This window comes from Lytechinus variegatus, chromosome 13 (genome assembly GCF_018143015.1).
Source record: "Lytechinus variegatus isolate NC3 chromosome 13, Lvar_3.0, whole genome shotgun sequence".
NCBI lineage: Eukaryota > Metazoa > Echinodermata > Echinoidea > Temnopleuroida > Toxopneustidae > Lytechinus > Lytechinus variegatus.
The window spans coordinates 22,779,981-22,799,912 of NC_054752.1; the positions used below are offsets into that span (position 1 = coordinate 22,779,981).

General features: G+C 39.7%; 2 protein-coding genes across 3 annotated transcripts; one reads left to right on the top strand and one right to left on the bottom strand.

Moving 5' to 3' along the window:
• Positions 1-5,376: 5,376 nt before the first annotated feature.
• On the top strand, positions 5,377-6,711 carry LOC121425967 (uncharacterized protein F54H12.2-like). The gene has a single exon (XM_041622097.1). The coding sequence runs from the start codon at positions 5,377-5,379 to the stop codon at positions 6,709-6,711; it is 1,335 nt and encodes a 444-aa protein (XP_041478031.1).
• A 4,213-nt stretch (positions 6,712-10,924) lies between these two features.
• LOC121426498 lies at positions 10,925-17,988 on the bottom strand. 2 transcript variants are annotated; one of them, XM_041622827.1, is made up of 2 exons: positions 17,054-17,950; positions 10,925-16,009 (listed from the first exon to the last, which is right to left on the bottom strand). In XM_041622827.1, the coding sequence occupies exon 2, from the start codon at positions 13,447-13,449 to the stop codon at positions 10,948-10,950; it is 2,502 nt and encodes an 833-aa protein (XP_041478761.1). In that variant the 5' UTR covers positions 13,450-16,009; positions 17,054-17,950; the 3' UTR covers positions 10,925-10,947. The 2 variants fall into 2 exon arrangements, with proteins under 2 accessions (XP_041478761.1, XP_041478762.1); XM_041622828.1 differs by having other exon boundaries at positions 13,636-16,009; positions 17,054-17,988.
• Between the last annotated feature and the right edge of the window lie 1,944 nt (positions 17,989-19,932).

The window sequence follows — 19,932 nt, forward strand, 5'->3', positions numbered from 1 at the left end:
TGCTTATTGAATAGAGGACTTATTATGCTTTGGTTCAATACTGACCGTATAAATTCCTTTTTTTATGCTGCGATTTTGGGGAAGTACATGTAGTCAATGTTTTTTAATTATACATGTATAATTTGATCCCGCCTTGTGGTTTGATGATGCGGCCGCCCTTTTGTGCCTAATTTTGTTATGTTTTACAGGTTTTGTTCGCTACTTACTTGCTGTTGTTACAATTTCAGGTTTTTGTACTGTTATAGTTTACTAGCGGTTTTCTTTTTAAGTTGTTACAGAACAGGATGATTGGTTTATTTTTACTTTTTAGAAGGACATAGTGCATGGCAGTGGTTAAGTTATGATTGGTGCATTAGATTGTCCAATGTAGATGAAGAGGTTGAAGGAGACGGTTTTAGATGACCTGTTGAATTAAGGGTTTGCATTTAGGTCGCAGTTAGTAACAACGTATGTCTTATTTGTATTATGTTTTGTTGGTTATTTATAGGTACTTTTATGGATTATCATTTTCTTTATACAAATGGAAAGACTAGCATGTGGTTTGTTTAAATGTAATGACATACGTCAATGTGAGTAAATGTTGGTTGATATAGCATTACCTTACTGTTTGAAGTGATAATGTATTTCAGTCAGTAGCTTTTGTTGAATATTTTGTAATACTTGTACTTGCTTAGGTTTCCATAAGAAGTTGATGAGCAAAAACTTTTATGTATTTGTTGCTAATCATAGTATTTGTGTATTCAATATTGATGGCCGCCTAAATGTCTTGAAATTTGCACGATGGTTTAATTGTGTAACTAGCACCTTAGGTTGTACCTGGGTTACAATGCATGTATGCCTTTTTGATGTCATGGAAAGGTAATGTAGTTTTGCTGTTTATCATATTTAAGGCTGTACACGTTGTATCGTTACATACTTGTTTATAGTTTTTAAAGCTGATTTTTATTGAAGTGATTTACATGCTGGTTTAGGAATCAGATCATGTGATCTGCAGGTTTGATCATTTTAGAATGTTGTGCGTTCATAGTTTGATGCATAATGTTTTTATATTTTACATTTCATAGATGAAGAAGGAAGAAAGAAGAATGTATCACGCCAATATTTGTGTTTGGTTCCTTTGAAGCAACCTTATGATTGTGTAAATATTAGCCGGTATGTTCATCCTAGGCCTTCTTGAATAAAGGTGTTCTTTTTGTAATCTAATCTGATGTGGTAATTTCTCCCCATTTATTGTCGCTTCTTAAAAAGCATGAAGATTGTTAAACATTTCTTCTTTGTACTACTTCCTGTGCACTTCCTGTGAAGGCATCTATTACTTACAAACAAATGATTAAGAGTAATGAAAATATATGAATTTTCAATAAAAAGTTCATTTTGACCTGTTACACATGTAAGAGGGTAGACAAGTCATTAGTAGTATAGGGATGTCTATAGGGTCATGACGTCATCGTCCATTTATGGACGATGACGTCACGAAGTGACGTCATGAAGCCACGCCCCCTAGCCTGACGTCACGAAGTGACGTCATGAAGCCACGCCCCCTAGCCTGACGTCACGAAGTGACGTCATGAAGCCACGCCCACTAGCCTGACGTCACGAAGTGACGTCATGGCTGACGTCATAGGATTGCGACACTATTGCGAAAGGGGTGGGTCGACAAGTCAGGACGAGCAGGGACATGATGGAAATGGGACGGAGTATAAAAAACAAGGTTTAAAAAAGAAAAAGGAAAGGTATAAAACGAGGGGAACACGGTCTTGTTTCATTGAACACGGCAACGTATCCTACGAAGCGAGGGACTACAGCAATCGAGGGAGAAAAGGAAAACCTAAATACCATGTCTAAAAATACAGCTGTAAAAATAGCCGACAGTGAATGGTGTCAGGAGTTTCAAAAACAGGTGGAGAAAGCGGACCTGCTCATGGTGATCGAATACCTCACGATCGTCGAGGTTCTCAAAGACCTGGCCAAGAATCCCAGCAGTTGGATAGAGGATATGGTGAAAGACAATCCTCAAATGAAGGTACACCAGGCTGTTCAATACCTGGATCCTCAGAAAGTGGCGAAATTCTACCCTCATGTAGCGAGAGTGATGTGGCTGAAACCGGAGTTGATGGACCCATGCCTTTTCACAGAATACCTCAAATACCTTCTGAAAGGCGACACAGAAGCAGAGTTGAAAAGAAGGAGAGAGTTAATAGCGGTAAATATCGAGGGAGTAGACTCGGCAGTACGGACGGTGTACCGTGCCATGGGGGAGGGGACGGGGTTGCCGGAGTCAACTTACGTATAGAGGGAGAACGACGACAGCTGTTACTGTTGATTATCCAGCGTTCCAGCGCAACGCCTTGCTCGGAAGAAGACACTTCAAGATTGATGTTAATGTGTCAACGTATCGTGAAGATGGCAGAGTTTCAACAGTTGGAGAGGATTGAACTGTACCCTCATGACGATTTAAATGCTTTTGTACAAATTCTCCTCTTAAATTGTTTCGGAAATAAATCAGATGCTGTGACTAGGGAAAGAGCAGGTGTCGCTGTATGCTATTTTCTTGACATCTATAATTTAGTAGAGGAGGAGAGGAAATCAGAACTTTTGAATATCTTCATCGATGAACTATGTAAATACAAGATAACCTGGACATACGATTTCAGCAAAACATGGAAATTTAACTCAATATTCCTGAAGGTTTTATATGCCGTGTATTATGTAGCTATGATTGATGTCAACATTAATTTCATGTACACATTTCAGATGTAAATGATTACCCATACTAAATCTTATTAGAATCGTCATTAATTGGTTGATGTTTTTTGTTATTAATAGTAATTTTGTCAGGAAAGTGTACAATGATGTGTTCTACTGTCTGATTGTGGAGTCTTTAATTCAAATGAAGAGTGAGAAACGATGTGAACGCATTGATAGCTGAGACGTTGAAAGAGGGAAGACGAGAGTATGACGACTTTAGAGGAGACATTACATAAGCTCTATTATGATCCTTCCAACGAAGGTAGTTTTGGCGGTGGTGTGCGGTTGTGGAAGGCGTTGAGAAAGAATGGATTCGAGGAAGTACCGTATGAAGCTGTGAAACAATGGTTAGAAAAGCAAGACAGTTATACTTTGCATGCCCCGGTGAGAAAAAGGTTTGTGCGCAATAGGGTGGTTGTGAGAGGAATGGATGATGTTTGGGAAGCAGATCTCCTCGATGTCCAGAATCTGAAAAAATATAACCGGGGGTACCGTTACTTGCTAATGTGTATTGACGTACTGTCTAAGTATGCTTGGGCTATACCAATAAAAAACAAAACGGGGCAAACAATAACGGAAGCTTTTAAGCAAATAACAGCCGACGGACGGCTTCCCGTTATGTTACATACTGATAAAGGGAGTGAATTTTTAAACAAGGAATTCCAAAAGCACCTGAAATCCCAGAACATCTATTTTTTCTCAACAGAGAACGAAGTGAAAGGTTCGGTTGTGGAACGATTGAACAGGACTATAAGAGAGAGGCTCTGGCATTAGTTTACGTACACAAACTCCTACAAATATATCGATGTCATACAGAAAATCATGGATGGATACAACGATACTGTCCATACTAGCATTCGCATGAAACCCAAGGAGGTAAACATTGAGAATCAAATCCAGGCCTTAGACGCTTTATACGGAGTGCAAACAAGCAAGAGAACTAAACCAAGATCGCCCGTCAAAACATTTAAATTCAAGGTGGGGGACAAGGTCCGTGTCAATTAAAGCAAACAACGATTTGACAAAGGCTACAAGGCAAACTGGTCTGAGGAGATATTCACCATCAGAGAGAGAATATCAAGACCTATTGCTGTATATCGCATTATGGACTATAACGGTGATGTAATAAAGGGAACTTTTTACGAGCGGGAGTTACAGAGAGTATCAAAGTCCGATGATGGATTATATAAATTGGAAAAAAGTTTTAAAAACCCGTAAAAGGGGTGGTAAAAAGGAGTATCTTGTACGTTGGAAAGGTTATGGTAGCGATTTTGATAGCTGGGTACAGAGAATCGAAAAGTATTAAAAGTATATTGTTTACACCCGAATTATCATTTCGGTGGATGGGGAGCAAAGGAAAAGGTCGTATAGCATGGGTTCACAGTTTTACGTCACTTTACCAAGTAATAGTTCCCTGAGTTATTTTCCAGAAAATAAGACATGTCACTATACCACGAAATTACACAGACCACTTCCACAGAGCGAGGACTTCGAAGTTGGGCTTGCTGAAATCCAGTTTTTGCACAGCTGGTATAACCTGAAAGACGAGGAAAACTGGATAAAGCTGTACACCTTAGATGGAGAGTCCGGCTCCAATTTAGTTTTGACGCATATGTTAAAGGTACCAACGGAAAATTATAACTCAGGAGATGACCTATGTGATACCATTAACTCTATACTTCCGGATGATATGCGTAGCAAGATCGGTTTCTACTACAAGAAACGATCCCGACGATGCTATATAGATATCAGAGAACGGGTTGAAGTCGCCATCTCTTGCTATTTAGCCCGACTGTTGGGATTTGACGGTGGATGTCGTTTAAGAGAAACGACAGAGAGCCCTCTACCGGTAGACGTTCATATGCACTTTCACACATTTTACGTCTATTCTGATATTGTACAATCACAACATGTGGGGGATGTAGCTGTACCATTACTAAGAACGGTTGCCGTTGTACCCAACAAACGACATGAAAATATCATAGAACATTATGCATCCCCACATTATGTTCCTCTGAAGATTCATCATTTTGAAACCATCGAGATTATATTAACCAATGAAACGGGGGAGGTTGTCCCATTTGAACGTGGGAAAGTCATTGTGAAACTACATTTTCGAGAGCGCTCATCTTCATTACCGTGAATATAGACAGCTTAATATCCGATAATGACACGCGTAAAAATTTTTGGTAGAATTATACACGATACCCCTCTCTATGTGAAACAGCACGGTATGGGAATCCCCGTTTTTAGAGGAGCACCAATGCAACGAGGTCATGGTCTCGGAAGTCTTGTCAGAGGATTGTTTAGAACGGCTACCCCACTCCTCAAAAGAGGTGCAGTGGCTCTGGGAAAAGAACACGGGATTGAATATCGTCCAGGATACAATGAGTGGACAACCCTTGAAAACGGTGGCCAAACGAAATGTTTCTCAGGCGGGAAAACGGCTGGTCGGAAAGGCTCTCAATGTAGCCAGAAAGAGGAAACAGGAAGGAGGTGGACGTGTATGTATCGTTAAAAAGAAACAGCGAAAGAGGAAACGTGTCATTCGAGGTCCGAAGTCCCGTGTGAAAAGACGTCGCCTGGATATTTTTGATTAAACCTTGTTTAAATTACTCTCCATCAACCATGGCCCTTCTTCATGAAAAAAGCGACATCTGTTGTAAGTCCAAATTGGATATATTTTCAGTCCCCTACACACAGATGAGTATTGTGAAGGGGCCATGGGTGGAATATCATCCAGTTAGTAACATTACCGATTTCGGCCCCATTGAATTTAATCTATCCGGAACGGCTGAGGAATACATAGATCTATCCCAAACTATGCTTCATGTATTAGCAAAAGTCGTCAATCCAGACAATACGGATCTCGCGGAGGATGCCCCGGTTGGACCAATAAATTTACTATTACCATCGATTTTCAGTCAGATAGATGTCAAACTGAATGAGACCCTCGTTTCACAGCCATCCAATACAAACGCTTATAGAGCGTTCATAGATGTTTTAACCCACTATGGCAACGATTCAATGTCATCCCAGTTGACCCAACACCTATTTTACAAGGATAATGCAGGAAAATTGGACGTAGTAAATCCTCTTCTCCCCCACCCCGAAGCAAACGAGGGTCTGAAGAAAAGACAAGAGTTTACCAGTCAGAGTAAAACTGTATCCCTTTTGGGTCCCTTGTATGGGGACATCTTCTTTCAAGAGAGACTTATGCTTCCAGGCGTGGATGTAAAAATCAAGCTCAACCGAAATAAAGATGCCTTCTGCCTGCTCACATCACACCCTACGTTGAAATACAAGATCGTCATTGAGAAAGCCATTCTATACATTAGGAAAGTAAAAGTCAACCCTTCTGTGATGTTGTCACATGCGAAATGTCTGGAAACTGCTCCAGCTAAGTACCCGATTAACAAAGTGGACGTACGTTCCTTTACCATACCCTCTGGAAATATGTCTATGAATAAAGATAATCTGTTTCTGGGTCAAATTCCAAACCGTATCATCATAGGCTTTGTGGATAATGATGCCTACAACGGAAACTATAGAAAAAACACATACAACTTCAAACATTATAATCTAAATTACATCTCCATCACAGTGGACGGAGAGCCGGTCCCCATGAGACCACTGCGTCCTTGTTTCGAAGAAGGAAAAAGCCAAAACTACATAGAGGCCTACAATACGCTATTCATGGGAACCAGTCGTCTCTTTTCAGATCGTGGGATAGCTATAAATAGGGAGGAGTATGCAAAAGGATACACACTTTACGCTTTCGATCTCACTCCCGATCTAAGCGATGGCTGTCATTTGAATCTGGTCAAGGAAGGAAATGTACGTCTTGAAGCGGGATTTGACGTTGCTCTACCCAATACCCTAAATTGTATTGTATACTCTGAATCTCAAGGGCTCATCCAGATTGATAGAAGTAGGAACGTCATATACGACTTCAAGGGTTGAAAAGGAAGCTTATCTGTTATCCTGCCCGGTCATGAACACCGTGCAGATTGATCACGTGCTCAAGACCCATCCTGCTACAAAGGATCACTTTAAAGGCGTCTTTTCGTTGGACAAGATACCCCGTGTTGTAACTGGAGATAAATACTGTTATGTTTCTAATAGTGATACGAGTGATAAACCAGGCTCCCATTGGCTCGCATTTTACTACGATGGAAATAGAGGAGAATTTTTTGACTTTTTTGGAAATCCACCCTCGTTTTACAGTCACCAATTTGAAGAATTTCTGGATGATTCAATCAAACACTGGGGGTTTAATAGAAAAAGATTGCAGGGGACATTTTCTACAGTGTGTGGGCAATACTGTATTTACTATTTGATTAAAAGATCGCAAGGGAAGAGATTAAGAGATATTCTGAATGTCTTTGGGACTGATACGAATAGAAATGATAACGAAGTGAACAGATGGTTTAATAGAAACTATAACTCATCATTCCCCACACACAACATCCGATTCACTCTTTCACAAATCGCTAGGAGTTTTGAAAATAAAGAAGTTGATCCTTGATTTGTTTCATTAAGATTACTATTAACATGTTGTAAGTTATTTATTCTTAATATTAAACAGTCCTCTTAATTCCATATCCTGCTCTCTCTCTCTCTCTCACTGTATTCGCTACTTCCTTTATTTATTTCCGATTCGGTTAGAAACTGTTGTATTAGACGGTATATAAATGTTAATTATTATTATTATATTACATTATATCTCCCCCTTTGTGAACATCTCTCTATCTCTCTCTCTCTCTCTCTCACTCTCTCCCTCTCTATCTCTTCCTCTCTCTCTCTCTCTCCCTCCCTCTCTCTCTCTATATATATATTTCTGTACGAATATATCACATTTATAATCATCATATCTAATACGTTTTTTTTTTTTAATGTATATAACATGACTCGTATAAAATGATAGAGAATAATGACATCTGATTTATTGTAATGTAATTGTATACTTTAATGATCAATAAAAATTTACATTCAAACGATATCAATTTAATCAATGTCTATTTTCTTACAGTGTGTCTACGTCATTCTTATTATAGTGTGTAAATCTCATGTACAATGTCAGTGAATAATATGAAATCAGATTAACTTTATATTCGAAAAATTACATTTAGTAGCTGATAGAATGAAATTAAACAAACGTTCAAGAAAGGAATCGAGAATTGCAATATATACATTATTATGATAAAAAATGATCGGTGCTTCCACTTCGAAAAAATAATTTCCGGGAATCTTGTATTCTCTTAATCTCGAAAATACTATATTTAGTAATTGAACAAAATGAGAGAAATAATAACAGAACATAAACTTCAAGTTTAAAAGGTAGAAGCACTTAATAGAATATTATGTACATAACTAGTGATTTTCCATCTCAGAACAAGTGAACATGGTAAAAGTACATCTAAAGTATCATTTCGTCATTTAACCATATAATCATTTAGTCAATTGGCCACGGGAATCTTGTATTGTCTGAATCTCGAAAATACTATATTTAGTAATTGAATAAAATTAGAGAAATAATAACAGAACATAAACCTCAAGTTTAAAAGGCAGAAGCACTTAATAGAATATTATGTACATAACTAGTGATTTTCCATCTCAGAACAAGTGAACATGGTAAAAGTACATCTAAAGTATCATTTCGTCATTTAACCATTTAGTCAATTGGCCATTTTCTCGTTTGCCACTCTGACCATATTAAGTTTTTCATCTGTATTTTACATTATACAACGATAAGAATATGGATTGATATGATTAACCCGTAACAGTCTAAAATAACTGAATATATACGCTGTAAATACATACTTATATAATATTTAACTTTCAGGGCGACTGAAACCATTGCATTCCCTTAAAAATGTATCCACTTTTTTGATATGGGATCAATTGTTCTTCTCCTTTTTACACGTTCATGTTTAGAAGCATTAGCAGATCCACCAACTCGTTTGGCTACCTTTTCCGATTGATCTAAGAACCCTTGTTGCAATTCTTCGTTCTCTATCACTTCTTCTTTTTGGATTCGTCAAAAATGTTTCGGGAATATTCATTTCAGCGAGAAGACGCATAAATTGTTCGCTACCACCGGGCACATAACCTTTACGTTCACGGAAAATGTCATACATTAAATCACAGAGATTGCTTTCGCGGATAGGTCTACCGTCGATAACAACCTGTCCTGTCGATGTCCATCCGAAACTTGGATTCATCTTTAATTTCTCAATAAGTTGATGAGCTCGATTAGCGAAAATTTTAGGGATGTGATGTATAATTTCAAGTTCGACAGGATCCGACGCCTCATTTTCCTTCGGTGACGGAATGGACGATTCATCTGCGCTACCCTGACCTTGGTGAACATCATGAAGTTCGATGGGAACGGGTTTCTTTGCATTGTCCGTTGCCTTTAGGAATGTTTGCAAATATTGCGAATACATATTTGCCTTGTCATGAACGGTCAAGTCCTTTCTTTCTAGAATGCTACGCATCTTCTCGTCGAGTTCATCTAGCCTGTGCTGGTTAGGCGAAGACGGGTTCTGGTGGATGGATTGCAGTATGCTCGGGGTACAAGAACCATTTTACGGGTATGTTCCATACTGACGATCACTTCTTGCCAGAAAAGGCGTTGGCAATTGCTCCCACAGCGGGGACAACGATTCTCAATAGGGGAAGGAGAAAACCACCGCGTTGGTTGAGGAGTTTTTTTCCCTCCTTGAGTGAGGTCCTACGATCCGACAGCTTTCTCAGTGTGTGTTTATGTTTAACGAGTGAACGTTTGTGAGAAGGAGAAAGTGCAATGTTCCCATTCACAACATTAACGATGCATTCACATATAGCATCGACGAATCCTTTATCGGCTGTTTGTAGCAATGCCTTTCTCTGTTTGGGGCTACAGTGAGCCAAGGTCTTTAGAAGAACAGCGTGTGTGTTGATCCGGCGGGACATTTTTTTGAAGTAACGGGCGGACGGTTCAGAAGTGATCCTTTATACCTTCGGGAGGTAACTATATTGAGTTTCCCCCGGAAATATATTTGATCGAAATTCCTCTAGAGTGTCCGGTTTTAGGTCGATGAAAAGGTAACCGTATTTATCGTGGGTAGCATCTGCATATGCCTCTTGAAAAAATCGGGTTCGGCCTGGATACATCTGTTTGGCTAAACAACTTATTTGCATTTTGTCCCGACAGTTTTTGAACAAACAATAGTATTGGGTATTAAGGGAAATAGCTCTAGATTCCTTTCCTTTATGGAATAAATTCTGAGTAATATAAATTACGCTGACGTTTCTGTGATGGCACCCCTTCGTAAACAACGCAGCAACTTTTTTACTATCACCCGCAACATCCATCAGATCATCAATTACAAAGAGTGTCGGTTTTCCATCATAGGTATATTTGTAAAAGTCCATGGGCAAATTTTCATGGAATTCTATGTTTGGAATAGTATTCATCATCGCGGAATATTCTTTTTGAAATTCACCATAAAACCATATTATTTTCTTCGGTGTTTTATCAAACATGGAGGGTATATGTTTCAACAACCTCTTCACGAATACAGTTTTACCCGAAAAGGTCGGACCAACCACACACATGGTGAAAGGATGTCTCAATCGAACATCCATGGTATAATAATTAAGTAAAGAATTACGAATAATGTCAAAACAGTAAAAAAAATATTTTAAAAACACAACATCGATACAGTCGTAAGTGAATGTAGCATAGGTTAATTTTAGGTTATAAGAGATGTAGATTTATATACTTTATATTATTACAATACTTTATATTATTACAATACAATACGATTTAATAAGCTTATTCTCGTAACAATAGCAGAACGTGAAAATACGGTATCGTCCAGTCAATGGAAGACGAACTAATGAAACTCTCTTCAAGGTTAGTCGAATTTAAATACGGCCACTGTATTGCAGTAGGGTCACCGTCTCTGTTCCAAATCAACACATCCAAAGAAAAACTTACAACGATAGCAATTACCATGAGAATGGTAACAATTAAATTCATACGAAAACTATTCTGAGGAATACGACTGACAAAGTCATGTCCTATTTTAAAGAGAGGCGTGTAATCCATCTTATAAGGGTTTAACGATCCTCTTCTTTCAAAGGTTTAATGATAAATGAATCTGGAGGTATTGTGTTCCGAAATAAATACCATTCGTGTAAAGTATACATTCATTCTATGTCTTGGTGCCCATAGGGTAATGTTTTTGTACCATCCCCGACTCGAACCCTCTTTGTAAACACTACCCGGTAGTCCTTTTTACGTTGGACCGTATGAATGGTTTTGTTTTCAACATCCCTTACGATTTTGGATTCATGGATAGTACGGGTTTCATTCTCAATACTTTGGATCATTTCCTTCAACGTTTCATGATTTATTACAAGGGAGTTTGCATCGTTTAAAGTAAACCCGCGAACCTTGCAAACGGTATTCCCCTTGTTTGTCTTGTAGCTATAGTTTTTAGGACCTCCACAAACCCACGTTTCAATATATTCCTCGTTAGTAGGATCAATCTCATTCGTTAAGTCACCTAGATAGTCCCCTGTTTTTGGATCTGAGGGTTCGAGCGACGGATCCGTCCTAAACACTACACTATCGGTATCATAGTACAACACCCTATCATCCAACTTCTCAAGGACAGAATATAGTTTCAACCTCGCCATCGCTGTGGTGAACGTAGCGATAATAATATTGGTGTTAACATTCTGATCGACAAAACCCTCCGCCCGAGAAAAGTTAAGTTGTAGTAACTCATTCAAGATGAGAATATCTTGTACAATTACGGAATCATCATTCAATTGTTTAAGTAATTCCTCGGGGGATTCTACGTATACTGTCTGACGTAGATTATCTCTCTGGGCAAATTTACCCCAGAGTACATTAATTATTAACTTCGAGATTGCACGAAGTCCAGGGTTTTTTTCTATTTTCTTGGGGTCTAGCAGGATACCCTCGTGTTCATAGTAATCCTTTATGTACTCTTTTTGTTCCGAGGGTGTTGTGACATTCACAGGATATCCCGATGATTCCTGTTTTAGTTTCATAAACGCATCTATATATTTCGTAAATAGACCACCCGCTTGAATCAATTCGTCATACTGTGCGTAGCGATCAAACTGCCACACCTCTGTTATGTTTAAGCTATGATACCCCTTTTCCATGGCTTTCTTTATCTCTTCTGACACCCATACGCCTTTCAGCTTGCGCTCAGCGTTTGAATGGGTACACTTGCCCTGATTAAGTGATTCAGCGCACGCAGCACAAAGGGGAAAGGTGAGCTTGCCTGCGGACCGATATGGCAGCACCGGATGATACAGGTTTTTTGGAGGTGTAATATCACACTGCACTAGCCCGAAGATTTGGTCAACCGGGGGAAAATCCGAATGGAGAATCCGCGGGTGCCCTACTGGATATTTCCCAAACTTGTTAATGTAGGGGTAGAGGCTTGTGAAATCATAATATAGTATTTTCTCGTCCGGTTTCGCTTTGTAAAATAAAACACAACCGTCCGTACGACCTCCAAAAAACGAATCGCGGGGGTTCAAAGGATTTCTGAGAGTTTCCTTGAGATGCTGGATATGAGGGGCGATCTGCTCACTTTCCCTTTCTCTGTCCCAATCGTGTTCCCAGATGAAGTTGACATGATACCCTCCATCCCTTAGAAGTTGGAGACGATGTAACGTATCATTGTACAACACTCCCATCTTTTTGTCACACCGCGGATTGAGGGTGTCCGGTTTGAAACACATTTCACATCCGTGAAAATAGCATCCAAGGAATTCAAAGACATACTTCTCATCCCCGCGTTCTCCATACCCGTCGACATATCGACCGTGCACTTTGCGCTCCCCGCCGTTTAATGCATGTCTAATTTCTATTTCTTTCTCTCTTGACATATGGGTCAACCATTCTACACTCTTGATTGAATAGCGCTTAGGATTGGCGTACCCCTCTTGTGGAATGAGCGCGATCGTGTCGGGCCTTAGGTAGTTGGTCCTAAAGAGTAAGTTACATGCGCTGGGTAGCGTGAGGGTGCGGAGGAAGGGATCGATACCGGTTTCATTCGTCTTGGTTTTTGTGATCTCTTTGAAATGGTTCCTGAATATTTTACAACTCTGGTGTAATATTTGGACATCGCTTTCGCAATATTCTCTCAGTTCTTTTTGGAAATCAAAAATGTAGTCAGGGGGCAGGCTGTCATACCATTCGTTGAAATCTTGTAATACAGTCTTCATCATTGAACTTGTACCGTAGTACTTTTTAGCTGGTAGGGGCCCTACATAGTTCTCATTCTCCTCTGTGTTGAAGAGATGGGGGAAGAATCCCTTCTTTAATTCTTTGATTCCGAAAGTTTTGGGTAGTTTGGCTAGTCCCATTTGAAAAAAATTGAGACTATCCTTCACAACAATCTTGGGATCTTTAGTTCTTAGGCTCAAAATTTTACCCCCATTCATGATTACTTCAGGGACAATCCCCTTGGTGACAAGGTGATTTAGTAAAAAGTACGAATCATATGCTTTACTAATATGGGCAATGGCTATATCCCCATCGTGAGCTGGGGAAAATAACCATTCGGAAAAGTCGCGAAGTGTGTCTTTACCTTCAAAAGTGATACCGGCCCTACCATCCAGACACCCTTCGCAACCTGTTTCAGGGGAAGTAAGTCCGTCCATACAATTGGTGCATTCCCAAGTTGCATGGACTAAATTGGGAACGTGGGAACCAGTGTTTTGCGTACATTCAAAATCAAAAAAGATATACCATTTACTATCGGGTAAATCTTCCTTCCCTTCTTCCGATTCATTTTCCTTCTTCTTCTTCTTTTCCTTTTCCTTTTCTTTTTCTTTTTCTTTTTTTCCTCCATTTGTTCTTTTTCTTCTTCTGTTGGGACATAATAGGGGCTCTCTTTAGGCACTTTCATGTAACACTCATGAGTTGGACCATCTACATAGGCTTTACACGTTCGACAGAATATTTGTGAGCAATCGTGTTCTCCGATACGACCGTGGTAACTATCTTTGTCAAAAACGCGCTCGCATTTTTTGCATTTTTTTCTTGTTTTACAGGCTATAGAGTCTTTGAATACTGTAATACTATGTAACTGAAAACAGCGTTCGGTCAGAAACGTCATATTACATTTGGAACACACGCGGGGAGAACGCTTTGTTTGATCGCTACGGTCACACTTATCCGAATAGCAATCGGGGCATGTTACAGAACATTCATGATGACGGGGATCATTGAATATGTTCAAGCATTTACTGCAATAATTCTTGGCACATAAAAATGCTGACATGTTTTTTATTACATTGTAATGCGATGATTCCGTCAGATACAGATATAATGTCTTGGGGGCGGAGGGTCCTGCGTATATCTTACAATGCTTTTGCCTACCTCTGTAAATCACAAGTCTATAATCAGGATGGAGTACTTCCTGAAATTTTGCATAGTGGGAGGAATCAACTTCCCCTACTGTAACACCCGCTAGCTCGTGAAGTTCCGCGGCTTCTTTTCGTAAACCCTCTGTGGGTTTTCGATCCGTCCGCGCCCAAAGTTTGCATCTATTATTCCCGTTTACAAAATATCTGGCGATCACTATCGCATTTGCAAAGCATGTTTTTTCTTCTTTGGAGGAGGGCACGGTGATAATTGATCTTTTCCGAATCGATGCCTCGGCATCGGACAGCCCGTCCATTTTTCGGGTATAACCACCTACGGGGTTGATTACATGGTGAAACCTGATTGTAAAACCAGGTTTCAATATAAATTCCTGATTGCTGTTTAATACGCGCTCTATACGTTCAAGAATCGCGCTAATGTCAAAGTGTTTCACCATTGCCCACGGAAAACCAATAGGTATATTCAAATGTTCAGATACTAGAACTAAACGAACATAGTCCCTCTCCGAAGTACCATTCAAGAGATTATTTTTCAGCTGATTGAGGGAGGCTTCAATATATCGGAGAAGATCTTGAACCGAGGTGCAATTTTCCAAATTTCCTGCAAAGTCGTACCACGTTTCACGAACCCCGAATCTTTTGGAAAATTTAGAATTAACGTATTTCCACCTCGACTCGTCTGCATTTTCATCTGGACAGGGAGGAATGGGACGATCCCTAATTGTTTCATTGGATGAGTTATTATTTTCAAAGTCATTGTTATTTTCTACATTCATCGACTTTGCGTTATCGATATTTCCCTTTGATTTTTTTTTCTTTAATTTCTTATTTATACGCATCCCACCCATTTGCCTATTTTTACTACCCCTTTGCATTTCATCCCTTTCTTCTTCGTCCGAGGAAAAATAGTAATTGACATGGGGTGGTGGTGGATATCTCGATTGATAACTAGTCCCGGGGCCCTCATGATGAGAAGGGGCTGGTATATCCCACTCATCTCCTGATACATGATTACTCCCAGGGTCTTCTTGAGGGGAAGGAGGTGGGGTAGTCGGTTCTCCTACCTCCATATTTGCAACGTTGGAGTTTTCCCTTTGATTTTCTAAGATTATTGGTGGATCAATAGCAACACGCCTACGTCTGGTTCTACTTAGACGGTTGAATTTAATTTTTCTCCCACCCTTCGACTTTGACTTTCCTCTACCATCCTTTAAAATATTTTTTGAACTGTAACTGATTCGCAACTTAGTCTGTTTCAGATGTATTGCAGCCCTTTGAATATCATCCCACCCTTCATCGTCCGATGAAAAAGAATAGTTGATACGGGATGGTGGTGAATATTTCGATACATAAGTACTTCCAGGACCTTCGTGATGAGAAGGGGCTGGAGTATCGTCAACGTGGAGGGGGATACCCTGTTCGTTAATCTCTGTATTCTGGAAATTTGAATATTCCCGTTGGTTTTCTATGATTTTTGGTGAATCGATTACAAGACGCCTACGCTTCGTTGGATGATTGGAATTACGTTTACTTTTTCCAGTAGAATTTGAACTTTTAGATTTTGAAACGCGCGCAGTGATGCGTTGTCGCTTTCGACCTTTGCCTGGCTTACGATTCGGAATGACAAAATCATCATCATCGGACCATTTCTCGCCTAAAGAAGCAGCATGAACTTCGGAACTAACGGGGTTGACCCTACTTTCCACATCTCTTACTTCCCTATTAGAGTTCGTTACGCTACGTTCACTTACCGTCGGTGTCGATGTGTCATCTTGCGATGGATGTTGCGGAAAACCTTGAACGATTTCTCGAACCCTGTCGACTGTCCCATCAACTATAGGTGCAATTTGGGAGAGAGAAAAGTTGTACAGGTTTGTGAGTACATTCTCGAGATTTTCTCGAAGTTTGCTGCTGCGTTGCGAAGATGGTGCATCCATGATTGTGAACTAACTACAGCGATAGGTTGCAATGGTTTCAGTCACCCATGTTTCAACCAGCTCGAAAGCTGGAGATGTTCATGACTAAACGGATTGATTTTAGGCATTTTATACCTTTTTTTATTTTCTCACCTCTTACCCTTAATCGATATTGTATTTGTTCTTTAACTAATTCTACCTTTGTACAGAAACCAAAAATAGGTACTTATTGGATAGGTCAATTTGATCTCTACAAGCTTATTTTCCTCCCTCCTTCCGTTAATGGTTGATTTTAGACATTTTATACTTTTTTAAAATTTTTCTTACCTCTTAGCGTTAATCGATATTGTATTTGTTCTTTAACTTATTGGATAGGTCAATTTGATCTCTACAAGCTTATTTTCCTCCCTCCTTCCGTTAATGATTGATTTTAGACATTTTATACTTTTTTTTATTTTCTTACCTCTTAGCGTTAATCGATATTGTATTTGTTCTTTAACTTATTGGATAGGTCAATTTGATCTCTACAAGCTTATTTTCCTCCCTCCTTCCGTTAATGATTGATTTTAGACATTTTATACTTTTTTTTATTTTCTTACCTCTTAGCGTTAATCGATATTGTATTTGTTCTTTAACTTATTGGATAGGTCGATTTGATCTCTACAAGCTTATTTCCCTCCCTCCTTCCGTTAATGATTGATTTTAGACATTTTATACTTTTTTTTTATTTTCTTACCTCTTAGCGTTAATCGATATTGTATTTGTTCTTTAACTTATTGGATAGGTCGATTTGATCTCTACAAGCTTATTTCCCTCCCTCCTTCCGTTAATCAACATTTTATTTGAGGTCTATATGGTTTTTCTTGAACCCCGTATCTTAAACAAATCAAATACGCGTATTTGCTGAACAGATCGCCCTAAAACCTTTACAAGGTTTTGTCAAAGTCAAATCAATTACTTACTTTGTCATCTTACATTTTCCTTTGGCTGCTCTCTGGATGTTTGGGCTTTCTTTGCACACTGCTCTGAACTCGTCCAAAGTCAAAGTCACGCCCTTCCTGGTCGGTAAGTGTTCTTTGCCTTTTTCAAAGTATTCTCTCACATCCACGTACACCTGCTTACGAAATGTCTTTGCGACGAGGTATTTAGGCCTATCCTCCTTCATGCTGATTGGACATTTGAAAAGTACTTCTGAACCTTCGTCACCGTCACTTCTTTCAGTTTTTCCACTCCACGTACGGGATTCTACCCTGTCTCTACCAAACTGACGATGGTTGGATGGTTTCATCTTTAACTCCACCCCTTCTTTCTGAGGTTCTTTCTGATTTTTGTAATGCTCCATATCCCCGTATCCCAGTTCATCGGCGACATACAACGGGTTCTCACTATATACAACATCCGAATCGTGTCTATCTTCTGCTCCTCCCCCTCCTCTCCTTTCAGGGGGTGACGGTATGGATGTTTCGTAGATGCTGTTATAATACCCAGCCATGATTCCTTTTCTCCCTCGATTGCTGTAGTCCCTCGCTTCGTAGGATACGTTGCCGTGTTCAATGAAACAAGACCGTGTTCCCCTCGTTTTATACCTTTCCTTTTTCTTTTTTAAACCTTGTTTTTTATACTCCGTCCCATTTCCATCATGTCCCTGCTCGTCCTGACTTGTCGACCCACCCCTTTCGCAATAGTGTCGCAATCCTATGACGTCAGCCATGACGTCACTTCGTGACGTCAGGCTAGTGGGCGTGGCTTCATGACGTCACTTCGTGACGTCAGGCTAGGGGGCGTGGCTTCATGACGTCACTTCGTGACGTCAGGCTAGGGGGCGTGGCTTCATGACGTCACTTCGTGACGTCATCGTCCATAAATGGACGATGACGTCATGACCCTATAGACATCCCTATACTACTGTCATTATTTTCCCCTTTTAAGATAGTGCCCTTGTCGATAGGAAACGTGCCATTTTCCCTGGCCCACCGGGCCCTGGGAAATTAATCAAAATGAAAAATAAATAATGATGGAATAAAGGTTTCTGTAACAATATAGGTCATTTGGGTTATATTTCTCCATTTTGCTGCCTATGGAAAGTTTTTAAACGCTGCACCCCAATTAAAGGAAAATCTTGGGGGTGCTTCAGCACACCCCGCACTCCCGCTTCCCAGGGCCATGCTCCCACCCCCCCGCTTCAAATTTGCTACGCTGATAATATCGCATTTAACCCTTTTTCTTTTCTCCTTGTTTGGGGTAGTCTGCGGGCAGTGGCGTACCTAGGATTTTCCCAAGGAGGGGGGGGGGCAAATTCGTCCCCACAAAAAAATTGACAAGCAAAAAAAAAGTCTTTAAGTTCAAAGATGTGCACCACTTGTGGCTCTTCAGGATCAGTTGTGACTCGTGGGGGGGGGGGCAGGGATACGTCCCTTACATGGGTTGTGACTCGTCAGGAGGGAGTCCCCCTGCCCTCCTTAGGTACGCTTGTGTCTGCAGGCACATGACTCTGATTAAAACTTTGATCAATAAGTGGGTCTCCACACAAAGGCTAATATACACCAAACTTGCAAGTTCAAATCTGAACGAGAGGGTCTGCAGTACAGTATTATAGCTATAGGTCACGTTGCACATTGAATTTCAAAGTGACTTTTCGAGTGATTTTTCTCAAACAAGTTCACACTTAGTTACCAATAATGCATATAGCATTTCCATTTATTTGAAAGACGGATAAAAGAGCATTGTAGATTAAATGCCTTGCTCAAGGACGTAGCTGCCGCGACCGGGGATCGAACCCCGGAGTTTTACATGTATAGCCTGGCGCCCTATAGACCACTCGGCCACGGCACCTTATTTTATATTTGTTTTTTATTTCTTTTTTTTTTAACAAGTGCACACCTAGTTGCCAATAATGCATATAGCATTTCCATTTATTAGAAAGCAAGATATGAGAGCTTTGTAGATTAAATGCTTTGCTCACGGGCATAGGTGCCGCGGCCGGGGATCGAACCCCGGACTATAGCCAGGCGCCTTAGACCACTCGGCCACGGCACCTTATGGTCTGGGGGTAATGACCCAAAGCGCCCCCTCATCATTATCTGTACGCCAGTTGGGAGGATCAGGGGGGGGGGGGTACTCCTTAAGACTGAAGTTTTATATGTTAGCTTTATTTCTACCACAAAACTAGGGAGGTCTTCTATATAGATCAATAAAGTTCTAAGTGCTAGCTGATTTTTTTTTAATTATACCTGCAAATCATCAATTTTGACGACTCCTATCGTTTTACCCTTTTGAACACTCTTTGAAATGTAAAATTATCATTTCTCTTTTGTGTTCTTCACTAGTTATCGTAAATCACAAAAATGAAGTGATATTCAAAACTATACGGGGGACATCCTAATATGTGCTTGGAATTTGGAATACATAATGCCATTAAAAAAACATAAACATGTGATATTATTCATTTTTGTCTTTTTGTCATTTTCCATTCATCTGTTTTTAACAATTTCTGAAACTACAAACAACGGCCGTCATGTGCATATAAGACAAATAATACGACTATGATAATTATGATTTTTTTTTCATTTTTGTCATTACAGATCATTTTAATTACTCCATCCTTAATCATCATGTTCATTCTTGTCATATGATTCATCATAAATATTATGTTGAACAGTGAATTATTGTCTAACAACCAATTGGTACAATCATCATTTCGTCTAATCACCAGTTCGTCTATGACCATTTCGTCTCATAACCAGTTGGTCTAATATACATTATTTCATTTCGCCCAAATAACAATTAGTATATTAGACTTTGTTTTGATCAAATGGTAAATGGCTAATGGGCCAACTGGTTA